Source organism: Anopheles moucheti, chromosome 2 (genome assembly GCF_943734755.1).
Source record: "Anopheles moucheti chromosome 2, idAnoMoucSN_F20_07, whole genome shotgun sequence".
Lineage (NCBI taxonomy): Eukaryota > Metazoa > Arthropoda > Insecta > Diptera > Culicidae > Anopheles > Anopheles moucheti.
Genome location: NC_069140.1, coordinates 89,845,090 through 89,857,317, shown reverse-complemented (window position 1 = coordinate 89,857,317; position 12,228 = coordinate 89,845,090). Strand labels below are relative to the sequence as shown.

The 12,228-nt window shown below is 43.3% G+C and overlaps 1 protein-coding gene across 1 annotated transcript in view; it reads right to left on the bottom strand.

The window, feature by feature from the left end:
- LOC128298085 (homeobox even-skipped homolog protein 2-like) overlaps positions 1–12,228 on the bottom strand; it is a 57,879-nt gene that overhangs the window by 12,904 nt on the left and 32,747 nt on the right. The window contains exons 3-4 of the mRNA XM_053033817.1: positions 11,043–11,127; positions 10,306–10,432 (exon numbers count right to left, since the gene is read on the bottom strand). Coding sequence (XP_052889777.1) covers positions 10,306–10,432; positions 11,043–11,127 — 212 coding nt within the window. The remainder of the gene's footprint in view (positions 1–10,305; positions 10,433–11,042; positions 11,128–12,228) is intronic.

Sequence of the window (12,228 nt, the reverse complement as noted above, 5' to 3'; positions counted from 1 at the left end):
GATTTGCAGACCTTAGCGAGGTGACCTTTTTTGTAACATATGTTGCATTTAGCGCTACGGAAACGACACTCGCTTCTTGGGTGTTGATCTCCACAGCCATTACAAACCATTGATTGGTTACCATGTGCCTTGCTAGATGGTGTGTTTCGTGATGCGTTCGTAGGTAGTTTATTTGGAGTGTTCCGCCACTTCTGCGATTTCTTAACATTCGGTTTTTCAAAACCTAGTCTGTTAGTCGATTCGGGAGTGGATGTCGTTTTGATATCTCTAGCTATCTTGTGCGTTGCCTCTAACGCGAGAGCTACGTCGAGGGCTTCTCGGAAGCTGGATGGATTTTTCGCTATGATTTCATCGCAGATGTCTCGCTCTAGCAAGCCATGTAGCATTTGCTCAACGAGCATGCGATCCAAAAAATCTCCATACTCGCAGTAGGCTGATCCTTGTTTGAGTCGCAGTACATATTGTGCTATTGATTCGCCCTTTTGTTGCACGATTGTCCGATATTTTATGCTTTCCACGTATTTGTTCTTTTTCTCGTCCCAGTGAGCTACCAATGTTTTGCGTAGTTCTGAGTAAATAATATCTTGTGGCAGCCTTGGTGCGATTAAAAACTTTAACGACATGTTAAGTTCAGCACCCATGTACACACGAGCGTAATCCGCGTACTGTGCTTCCGGAATTTTACTCAGTTGTAGCGCCCACTCTAATCGGTTAAAGTAGTCGGCTACGGTTGATCCTTCGGTGGCACGGTACTCCGGCATTGTGATGTTCGGTGCTTTCGGGTGAGATGTTCCGTCATTTTCATTTGTTCGATGTAGGGTTGCACTTACTTGTTCAGCGGCGGGCCCTATGGATGACTTAATGGCCTGGACAAGCATTGCAGAGAATGCTTCCATCAGTTCCTTGTTCTGGTTTTCCATCGTTCTCTTTTCGATGTAGGATGTGTGTAGGTGATGTATCGATGGTTTTCAGCCGATGTCACACTTTACCGCTTTCTCCGATGTATCTTACACGTATCCTGGACTATCCCACTTCTGACACCAAAGTGTTGCGTATTGAGTTTGTTCTTTATTGAGCAACTTATTAAAATTAACATGAGGGATAATAAACCAGAAGTAGTAGAAAAAGGAAAGACTTGTTAGCGAGGAATCCGACGTCGATGTCTACTAGACGATGACGATCTAACGTATTAGTTCAACTTATCCAAGTGTCAATGTCTCATTGACACTTACTCAAGGTTGATACATAACAATGCTGACCCCGAACACTGAGTCAGTCAGATAAACATTCTTAATAACACCACAAAAACGGTGAAATAATTGGCCAACGCCGGAGCACGTGTCACGCTGAAGGGACCGAAATGGGTAATGTTCACACTATACACGGCTTTGCTGGACGTTCTTTCGAGCTCCCTTTCTTTCATCGGCACCCTGTGCTTGTGTCCGTGGTATTCCAATACGATTCCTTTTTTTGCGCGTGTGTTCGTCCTTATTCCACGTGCTAACGGTGGGTGGCCGTCAGATGCATTTCGCGACAAGTTTGCGTGGTCGCCGACGGATCGCAAATGAAGCAAACAAACCAGAGAGAGAGAAAAAACCCCACCATGCCTTTTATCGAACTTCAATCATTGGGTCCTTTTGTGTGTGGAATGTGGCTGATAGGAAGATTGCTGGTTTTGCAAATTCGTACCATATTGGAAGGCCGACCTTCATACGGGGGAATCGTTTAACTTGTCAATTTTTGTTCATTGTACTTTCGTTCCTTTACTGTCATTTTCATTCCCCAAAAGCCGGAGGTGTGAACACTGTCACAGGACTAGCGCTGACTGTTACTATAGAAACGGTGCCTACTAAGGACGATTTTAATTAACAAACAGGCGCACTTTTACACGAACAAAGTTGCAGATTTGTTTCCATTCTGGTTCACCCTGTGGATAGGTAAACGTTATTCTATCCTAATGAATGCCACAAATGAGAGTGAAGGAATCATGCTGTGCGGCAGTGTGCCACCGCTAAGGGTATATTTTTTTTCCCCCGGCGTGCTAAGTGGCATACGTTCGATTCGGTCGCAAATGGGCAATGTAGAAGGTTAGAAAAGAGCACAAAAGGGAAGTCCTTTTTTGTTGGGTGTGTATGTGACGGTTACAGTAGCAATTGATAATCATGAGTGTCCTGTTTTTTTTTGGCTAGGTGTATCCCTTTTTTGGTGTTGAACCACCGTGTGGTGGGCACGCTCCGGTAAAAAAGGGATTGTGGGTTACGGGAGGTAAATTTTAAGTAGAACGTGCCCGCACGATCCTTTCGTTTGACTAACGACCGCGATACCCGATCGCTAGGCGACCGTTCGGGAAGCTACTTTTGCAAGTGGGAAAGCAAAGCAAGCGTGTCTGATTAGGATGCAATTATTTCCTGCAACATGGCCGTCTTGGGCTGGCTGCTAATAAGGCATTATCGGTAGACGCTTCAACGCCATCTTTGTAACTTAAATTAGACTAGCCACGGCTCTTCAATGTATGCTGTCTAAACAAGATTTTCATGCTGGGTTGTCTGATATCATTCTAATGACATGAGATTAATTAGTCTAATTCATTGGACGAATCATTCTACAGTTCATAGAGCACATCATTTTAACTACCTTTGAACACTTTGTCCTTGGAAAATGGAATCGGAAGTGGCTAAAAATCCTTTTGAAGATGCATCAGAAGCAAGAGTTGCATTAAGATCCAACAAAATCTGGCTGATAGCCAGCACTTCTATGAGTAAGTTAATATTATTGTTGAAGTCTGCTGCCAGATAAGTGAAGGACTTTTAATGTATAAGAACTAGCTAAGATGGAACCTCCAAGGTTTTTTGTGTTACTTATATACTCTTTTCAGGTTACGTGGCTTAACTAAGGATGTCTACATCATCAGCTTATTCCAGAATTTGAATTTTAATATAGGAGATGATCTCTGAAACTTCCAAGTCGGAGTCCTGGTCTTTGTAGTGCGAGATTGAAGATGACACAGACCAACTTAGTTTGATGGCGTAGATCGCATAGTTTTACATTGCCTAGAGTTTCTCTTCAATCATCTGCTCCAGGAATCTCAGAATCTAAAGATCTCCGCTTCGGATTCCTTTCCGTTAGGTTCCATCTATTTCTCATATGAAAGGGACAAGGTATTCTTGAAATATTACGGGGAATAACTTCTAGCCCATATGAAACACTGTAATACTCTTGTATTCTGAATTTATTGCCTGTTCTTGTTAGATACCCTAAACAATGCCAATATGGCACAATGCATTGATCGTATACTTCAGTATAACTTTGAAGATTTTTCCGTGAGAGGGATCCAACATTTTAGATCACTTCGACTATTATTCCAACGGTACTTGTAGCTTTATAATTGAAGAGTTAATCAAAGTACTAAGGATAGGACGAGAAATACTCTTGTTAGTTTGGTCTGATCTCCATTCTTAATCAGACAAAAGGTCGAAACACGACTTTTCGATTGGAAATTGTTTCGACAATTTGCTTTCTATTACGAAATTGTTTTTCCAAGTCTATATTGTACTTCTTATAACAAAAGTATTTTAAAAGGTGAGATACAAACGCTTTACACAGCTATTGTTGCACTTCCACCCACGCTTAAGCCATCTTTCTCTATCGATTGCATCTTTCTACCAATCATCCTTCAATTTCGCACAGCAAACATTTCACTCTGTTTGGATGCATTTCATTGGCATAAAATTACCAGCAAATCAATCACTTTCCGGTGCGCGCAGTAAAATGAGCAACAAACACCTTCCTGACGCTCTACCCAAACGCCTTCCAACCATCACTGTGCCATCCTTTGTAGTCCGATGATTGAAAACCAATTTATATTGCTTTCGCCAATTGTCGCCTCGTTTCGTCTTCACCTTCTCGCTGATGACGGTAAAAGACGGTTAAAAAAATCGTTTTCGCCAGGTGCAACACGTCAGCTAGTGACACATTTTTTTGTTAAGTCTTGTACCTCCACTAGACGAGAAAAAGGCAAAAATGAAATGTTACAAACGAATGTAAATGTTTTCCGTTTTCCGAACTCGAAAGAGTTTACATTCGGGTGTATTCGAGCGAAGTGAGATGTATTTTTTTCAGATTCCCTTCTTTTCGGAACCTTTTGAAACGTCTCCATTTTCTTGCAATGGAACGGTGACGCTCGGTGGAATGAAGAAGCCAAAGCGTGTGTTCACGCGGTAAAGCGATCTACCGTTTTTTTTCCCCGTGCCACGATCTAACGCGGGAATTTCTGGTGGATTTCTTCTCTTGATTCCACCGGTAAAGTGAAGTACAAAACGTTTACATCATCGTGCGTGCAGTGGGCGATCGAAAGATGTCTATTAGTATCCAATTCGCTACCGTACCGATCTGTATGGCCGGTAAGTTAAAAAAAAAGGATAAGAACAGCACCTTTGAACATTGATTACTAGGCACTAGATCGGGCCCAATGAACGATCGATCTAGGTGTCTGTTTATTGCCCAATCTGTGCGTGGGACAGTAGGGGGTTAATTATGTATCTATTCAAACCGCCCCGTCAAGAAAAACACGCTCCGTACTTCGACATTCCTTTACCTTCGTGCCTGCCGTAGCCGGTAATCGTTGGTCAGCGGTGCGATAAGTTTTATTAATTTATGACCCGCCTCACCGTCGGCTTCACGTCACGGCCACAGGCAACGTCTTCATCCTGCCGGCGGCAGTTCAATATCACCAATTTGGGAACTGACAATTGATTATTGTATCAAAACGTCTTCCACCAATTTGAGGCGGCACGAGCAGGCGGCCCTTTCCACCGGCCGGGAGTTGTTTGTGTTTGCTGTTTCCTTTCGCTTCATCTTAAGGATGGTGGTTGAGTTTGCGTCGTGTTTACCTAACGTGTGGATTGCTTCGTGTTTTTTTGCCTCTCCTCTTCTTCCCAAAACGGGGCGAAAAATATAACGAAACAGATACGGCAGATTCAACCCTTTTGGAACCCCTTTGGTGTGGGTACGGTTTGTTTCTGTGGCTGCTAGGCCTGTTCAAACCTTGCAGCTTACAATCATTCGGCATTCGGCCGTCTTTACCCGGTAATCTCTTGATCGGGCTGCTCGAAAGCTCACACGGTACTCAAGAGTTGTGCAACAATGAAACAAGCTGACAGGAGATGGAGCAGCAGCAGCAGCAGCAGCAGCAATGGGCGTCGGAGGTGACGGTGCGGAAGATGACTGAAGTGGCCAACGGAGAGGGCAACCGTCCACCGTCCGCTTTCACGGCACTTCAGCAGCAGCCGTAGTCGTATCAATTTTGTTTCCAACCGTCAGTTCAAATGGTGCGCGGGCTCTGAGTTGCGCTAAAGAGCGCCTCATTGTTATTGTAATAAATTGAAAAATAGAATTAACCGCCAAGGGAAGGAATAGAGAGAGAGAAACAGAAAGAGAGTGAGAGAGAGAGGGCTGAGGGGGGGTAGGAAAAAAGACACCATGATGAAGCAGATGCCGCGTGATCCGCTGCAGGGGCAACTTGTGGATTAAAAATAATAATAACAATAATGAAACGGCGATTGAAGAGAAAAAAAAACACACACAGGCACACACCTTCAACATGATCATCACGATCATCAGCAGTAATAACAAGAAGCACTTGTGGGCCCACGTCAATAAGGACGATGACGAACGAGGGGTCCGTTGTGGAATAAAACGCACCAACAAAAAAAAAAGATGGAAAAACAAGCGTGAAAATGTGCGGATCTCAAAGACACACCGGTTCTGCCTTCTCACCCTGAGTGGAAGCTGACTCCTGAGGGAATGACAAGCGGAAGACCCAGCGTAGCCGTAGTCAGTCCCCCACACACCGGACCCAGGCTACAATTGGCCACTACTACTAGCTGCAAACCGAGGGGCAGCAAAAGAAGGTCACCGGGAAAAGGGCCCGCCGGTTGTCGCTGCTTAAGTGGTCAAGCAGGGTGAAAAGCTCAGCGAAAAGCGCACCCTAATGTGAAGTGAGAGAGAGTGAGGGGTTGGTCGAGAAAAAGGCAGCTCGGTCGACGCAGATGAGGCACTGGCGGTGAGATGAGAAACGTAAACAAACCACAACACACACACGCGCGTGAGCAAGGCGAATGGTGTCGGGAAAAAAGGGCACAACAACGGCAGTAATAACACGCCAACCTGCTGCTTACCGTGGTCCGCGGCCACATAAACATGTGTTAACTAACTTGTTTGCATTCTAACAGTTTTCATTATCATGATTATTCACCGTAATGAAATAACGTGTGCGTGCGGCACCATTTGCCGCCGGCCGCTCATCCACTTCATTAGCGATGCTCACCCGGTCTCGTGAGGGTCCCGCAGTGAGCGAGCCGAGTCATCTCGGCCCGAGGTCTAATTGTGCGCAGGCTCACTATCGAATGATTGGGCGAAACTTTTCAACTGCCTCCAGCGCCAACACTGGCCACCTATGAGACGGTGACGAGTTTGGGAGCTTCCGATCCGAAATGAAAATGTCAGTCGTCGGTTGACTTCGTTACGGTCGCCCGTGACGGAGCGGGTTTGGGATGTTATGGGTCGGCGCTTACGGTTTGTACGCAATAATCAACGCCGTTTGCCATTCTTCATAATTATCGGTTATGATGTGTTGCATTTGCACCACACTATCAAGATTTGGGTGGAATTCGCTGAACCGGTTGACAGTTTGAATGATGGGCCGTGGATGAGCGGTGTTTAAAAGGTGCCATTGTCTTTGTTTTGTTCGAGGATTTATTTTTTACAAGAATTGCATTAAAAAGGTGCATTGTGGAAGGAAAGAAAATGCTTTTTCATGGTATGGAAATTGTGGCATGCAATTGTGTTCATTAAAATATGCGTGTGCTATTTCAAACCTTAGCGTTTCTATTTTATGCAGTGGATTCGTTTGTTTTTAACATTTTTTACTTTCTTTTACTAATTGTTTTCTTGGGTCGTCATTTGCTGGTCTTTCTTGATGTTATTTTACCCGTCGCTGGATAAAAAGCCTAGCAAACGGTGAATATATCTCAGGATGTTCATCTGTTACTTGATATACCTGAATTAAGACTACGTGTTTTGATTTAGTGTCTAACATGGATACTCAGTTTGATAGAAGTTGAAGTTTTCAAAGAAACTTTCCATAACTTTGTTAAATAATCTTATGAAATTGTGCCAAATTTTCTTGTTGAAGGTATGCAATATTTTTCCTGCGTATAATAAGGCAGAATTTGGCACTTCTTTCACATTACCAAATGTTTATTGTATTGAATGGTATATTTTTGAACTCATAAGTCTACACCATGTCTCAAAAGCTGTCAAACCTTTCTAAAAAACAAATAAATTCTTTCATTTTCTGCTTCAGCCTAACGAGCCTCCTCCGTTCATGAGGACTAGTTCTAACAGTTCTTTACGGGCTGGGTCGTTCAATGCCATTCTAATGACATGATCAGCCCACCGGAGTGTAGCGAGTCTACTTAAAAGTACGGTTATGAGTTCATGGTGCATGGTTCTTATACTTCATCATTGTAGCGGCTTCTCTATTTGCGCGGCTTCTCAAACGCGGCTAACCGCTCTCATGTGCTGTGGCATATGTGCATATACTATTGAAATTCAAATGTATACTACCAAAGTATACTATATAAATTGTTTAGAGTTCCAGATTCGTTCGTCGGGACACGTGCTTTAAGTAGACAAGTTTCCTCAGAATTTAAAGCTTGGTTGGCTTCTACAAATCCTCCCCTTCAATATCTATGACTACAGATATAGGAAGGTATTTCTGGTGTTTTTAAGATGCCCTTCAGACTATGCCCTTTCAGTAATGGTACTTCAAGAATTTCATCTAAGTTCGGTTTTAAAACATGACTCATTCATTTTATTACATCAATTCGCTAATAATGTCTGACTTTGTCTGTTTAAGGTATTCCAAGGTTGTTTCAAAACCTCTTGTGCCATCCGTATATTATTACCTTTTTCCCAATTTGTGATAATTAGGTTTTTGTATTTCTATTCAAATATCATTTTAGTTGAGGTTGATTATTTAGTTTCAAGGTATATTAGACGCAAAATTATTGCAATTCAAAGAGAGAGAGAGAGAGAGAGAGAGAGAGAGAGAGAGAGAGAGAGAGAGAGAGAGAGAGCGCGCGCTATTATAGCTTGACGAATCATAAATCCCTGAGGATTCATAAATCTCGAGAATACATGAATCTCTAGGATTCATGATCCCTTTGAGAATCGACTCATGATTTGAATGACTCCTTGTTTAAGATTCATATGAATGACTCTTCGCAAAAGATTCATTAAGCACAACACTGCATGAAATCTCTAAATTTGGGAATACTGAAATGTTTCTTGTAAAAACCCACGATAAACTCAAAACGCTTTAGGAACTCTGATTCGAGGATAAATAAAATTAAAACTCCAAAAGAGATCGATAAACTGTGTTGTAGATTAATTTTGGGTACCAACCCATTATTTACTGCTCCACACTGTGCACTATATGCTAAGCAGTGGCAAATTTAAGACCACCATGGTTGATGATAAATTCAATTTATTTATCCACTGTCAGCTTTAATTTCGTCCCTCCCTTCATCCCACGGTTTGGAGCGGGTTTGGCTCATTGCCGATAAATAGGTTGCCAAAATAACCCCCCTCCAACCCACCCCCCCCCAGGTCGAGCTACTTTAACTTATTTTGTTATCCAATTTGGGATCCCCAATCCTTCCGCCGTTTTGTTTTTCGGTCGAGCACTCCCTGCGGCATCCTTAAATTTTATCTACACCATTAACCAATAAGCTATCCGTAAACAATTCGACAAGCGTTCGTGTGCGTGTGTTTGATGATGGATTTTCCACTGGTGTGCTATTTTATCGGATCATATTTTACGAGTCATCGAGCAAAGTCCGGGACCGGTGCGCGTGCACGGGACCGTTTGGTGTCGCCAGCCATAATACTGCGCAAGACGGCAAATAATAATGGTCGTTTAATTCAATTTTTGCGCCACTGTTTTGCGGGCATCAAAGCAAGTGTTCAGCGCAACAAGGGGGGGGGGGGAGGCTTATTTTTTACAAGCGTGATATAAACTTAAGTATCGGAAACATTTCAACAAGCAGAAAGCTTATTTATCATCGTTTGTTTGTTTTTTTTTTGTTTATGGCATCATAATTTTCTGTTTACTACTAGCAGCTTCCAGTGGACAAATGTTTTCCCTGTCAAATGCACTCAACCACGCACTATAAACGTTTAATTAAAAGCACGCTTTTGTTGTATTGGATGCAACGTGAAACAAAGTAGTATCTCCCACGAAACAAATGGCATCACGCACAATCACACCCGGGATGGTTCCCGTTCAGTGTTCCCGTTTAGCACCCTGCACCTGTTTTCCTAACCCCAAACCCGTCAACTATCCAATGCTTCCCTGCAACTGTACCGTTCTGCTAGTGTACAGCCGTACATCGTCGGCGTGGTTTGTCGGTCGCGTGCTCAACGTGCCGTTTGTGTGTGACCGCCCCCGGGGACTCGGCAAACCGTACGGGTAGCATCACCGAACGGTGCGACACAACCGACCGACCGAACGACCGACCACTCCCGCGGTTGTCAATTTTGTTAGGTTCATAATTTGATAATGTTTATAATAGAATAATTTATACATTGTTTGCAGACTGTCATCGTGGCGGTTCGTTGTACGCCGCCACGCTGCTTCGCCATTTTCGGTCCCGCACCGGAGGGTTGGCATTGCCGAACGGGACCTTAAATCTGCTGCTAAATGAATTATAAAATGTTTCACCGTGATTTAGTGATACGAGCTTCTTTTTTTTTTTTTGCTACTGCTCTCGTTCGCTCTCCGTCGTTTTCGCTTCGCTATTCCCGCTGTTTGGTGTCTGATGTGCTGGTGCGATGACTGTCTATGTCTATGGCTTTGGTTTGAGGGGCGAATTGTGATGCTACCGTGCATTTGTCATGCTCCGGCAAACTGTTCTCTTTTTTAACGGCTGTGTTTTTTTCCGATTTGTTACATTTCATCCTCATCCTCAAACGATGGACACACTTCTTTCGGTGCGCAAATTTAATTATCGTTCGTTATGAACTGTAAACAGTGGCGATATAGTAACGAACGATTTGTAGCCATTATATGCCATTATTCCCGTTTTGCATTTCGGCATTGTAAGGGTGCTCGGAAGTAAGGGAAGGTTATGGGAGGTGATTCACTACGGGGTTGTTTTGGTATGTAGATAAATATATATTCATTTTACAGCTACTTATTTGTATGACCGCATTCCGCTCGTTTGTGCGCTCGTACACACTTACTTGTATCCTGTCCTCTGGGAGATCCGTTTTAAGTGAAAGCATTTCACGGGCGTACACATCCGGATAGTGCGCTTCCTTGAAGGCCTTTTCGAGCTCGTCCAGTTGGTAGCTAGTGAATATTGTTCGACTGTAAAATTTAATTGCAAATTAAAAGATAAGAAAATTACATCTATTACACAAGCGTGGCATACATTTATTTAACAGGAAAATAACAATAAAAACTCTTTGAAATAATGAAGTTTTGTCAAATGCGAGCGGGCGTTCAGTGAAAAGAACGGAACAGATTCTATTTTTTAAAGGAACGGAGTGAAACAGAGAAGGTTCGTTCCGATAATTCCTATCGTTCTTTTTTTTTTTTGCGCTCCTTTTCGTTTTTTCGCTCCTTATCATTCTTCTTCGTTCTTTTTCAATCCTTTCCGTTCATTTTCGTTATTTTTCGTTTTTTTTTTCGTTCCTTTAGTTATTTTTATCTCTTTTCGTGTTTGTGTTGCAATCTTATCAGTTTTTAGATTTCTTTTCGTTACTTTTTGGTCCGTTAGTTGCTTTCATTCTAATTGTTTGATTATGTTTATCGTGGTTCAGAATTGTATTAGTACTAAGGAACACAGACTATCACTGTATTACATAAGAAAATTTAAAGGAACCCCAAAAAATGGAAAACTATACAAGCTCCTTATAGAGCAGCCAAGAAATAATTAATAAATGCTTTCCCTCCAATCATCCCACTTCTCACTTACCTATGCCTTCGTTTCTTCTTTTTCTTCTTTCCATAACTATTTAGACCGTCGATGGTAAAGTCTTTACTGGAATCTACGCCGCCCCCTGTAAGTAAGAGAAAGGATTGTGCGTCCATCAGGATTAACGAATAGTGCTTACGTTGCGGCAAGAGAATCATTTGCCAATTGGAGGCATGTTTATCCAAAATCTTAAGCTTAATTCAATTACCAGACGAGATTTAAGTTGAATTAGTAATTTTCGACTCACTTGCCTACAACACGAATGCCCCAGGCGCTCCCACGAGCTTTCAAGTTGCAAGCGGGTTTTGTCGGTGGCCAGTGAGATGGAGCCGACAAAGCGGTGCTCTTTAATTCACGCTTTATATATCAATCAACTTACAACCGATAACCGACGATAAAGCTTCCCGCGGTTGATGTGTTTCTGTTTGTGCAAACAGTGTACTCTAATTACGGCGAGCTTTAGCCCTTCAGTGCTAACCGAATCCTCAAAGCGAAACCGCACAAACACACACACGCACACACCCGGAGCCAAGAGGTCTCAAGTCTTATTCGACTAGCTAATTTCAGCCACCAAAACTCGCGGTCCCAATGTTGGTGGTGGAGCCGACCAGTTGGTCAGTTGGCCGCGACCACTCGAACCATAAGTTCCCCCCCGGGCACATCTAACGAGCCTGTGCGTATGTGTGAGAAAGAGCGATCGAATAGATAGCGATCGCGGTGGTTTTTGTGCGGATGACGTCTTTGATTTTCCTCGTTCCACTGCCCTTCCCATTATCTCAAGAAGGGTGCTCCACTCGATGGGGCTCTGGGGCACTGGTCGGCAAACGCACAAAGTAAAAGCGCGTGGTGAGAAAATCGGCTCCGGCGCTGCCAAACGCTGGGTATGGGTGTATTTTGTGGCTTTGAACCGGTGCCGAAAGTGGCGGCCAGCTACTCAAACGAGTGGCCACTGCTGCCCTGTCTAAAAACCGGTGCCGCGGGTGTGTTGTGTGGAAAATTCCTCCATTCGGACCGGGCCGCGTGTGTGTACCTAATTGGAGGAATCTTCAGCCAAGTGTTTTCCAGCATGGAACCGGGTCTGGGTGGGCTTCGAGTGGATTGGAGCTTTAACAGAATGTGTGTGTGTTTTTTTTAAATAAAACAGAAATGAATGTATTAAAGGGAAATTGTACTTTTAGAACACCCA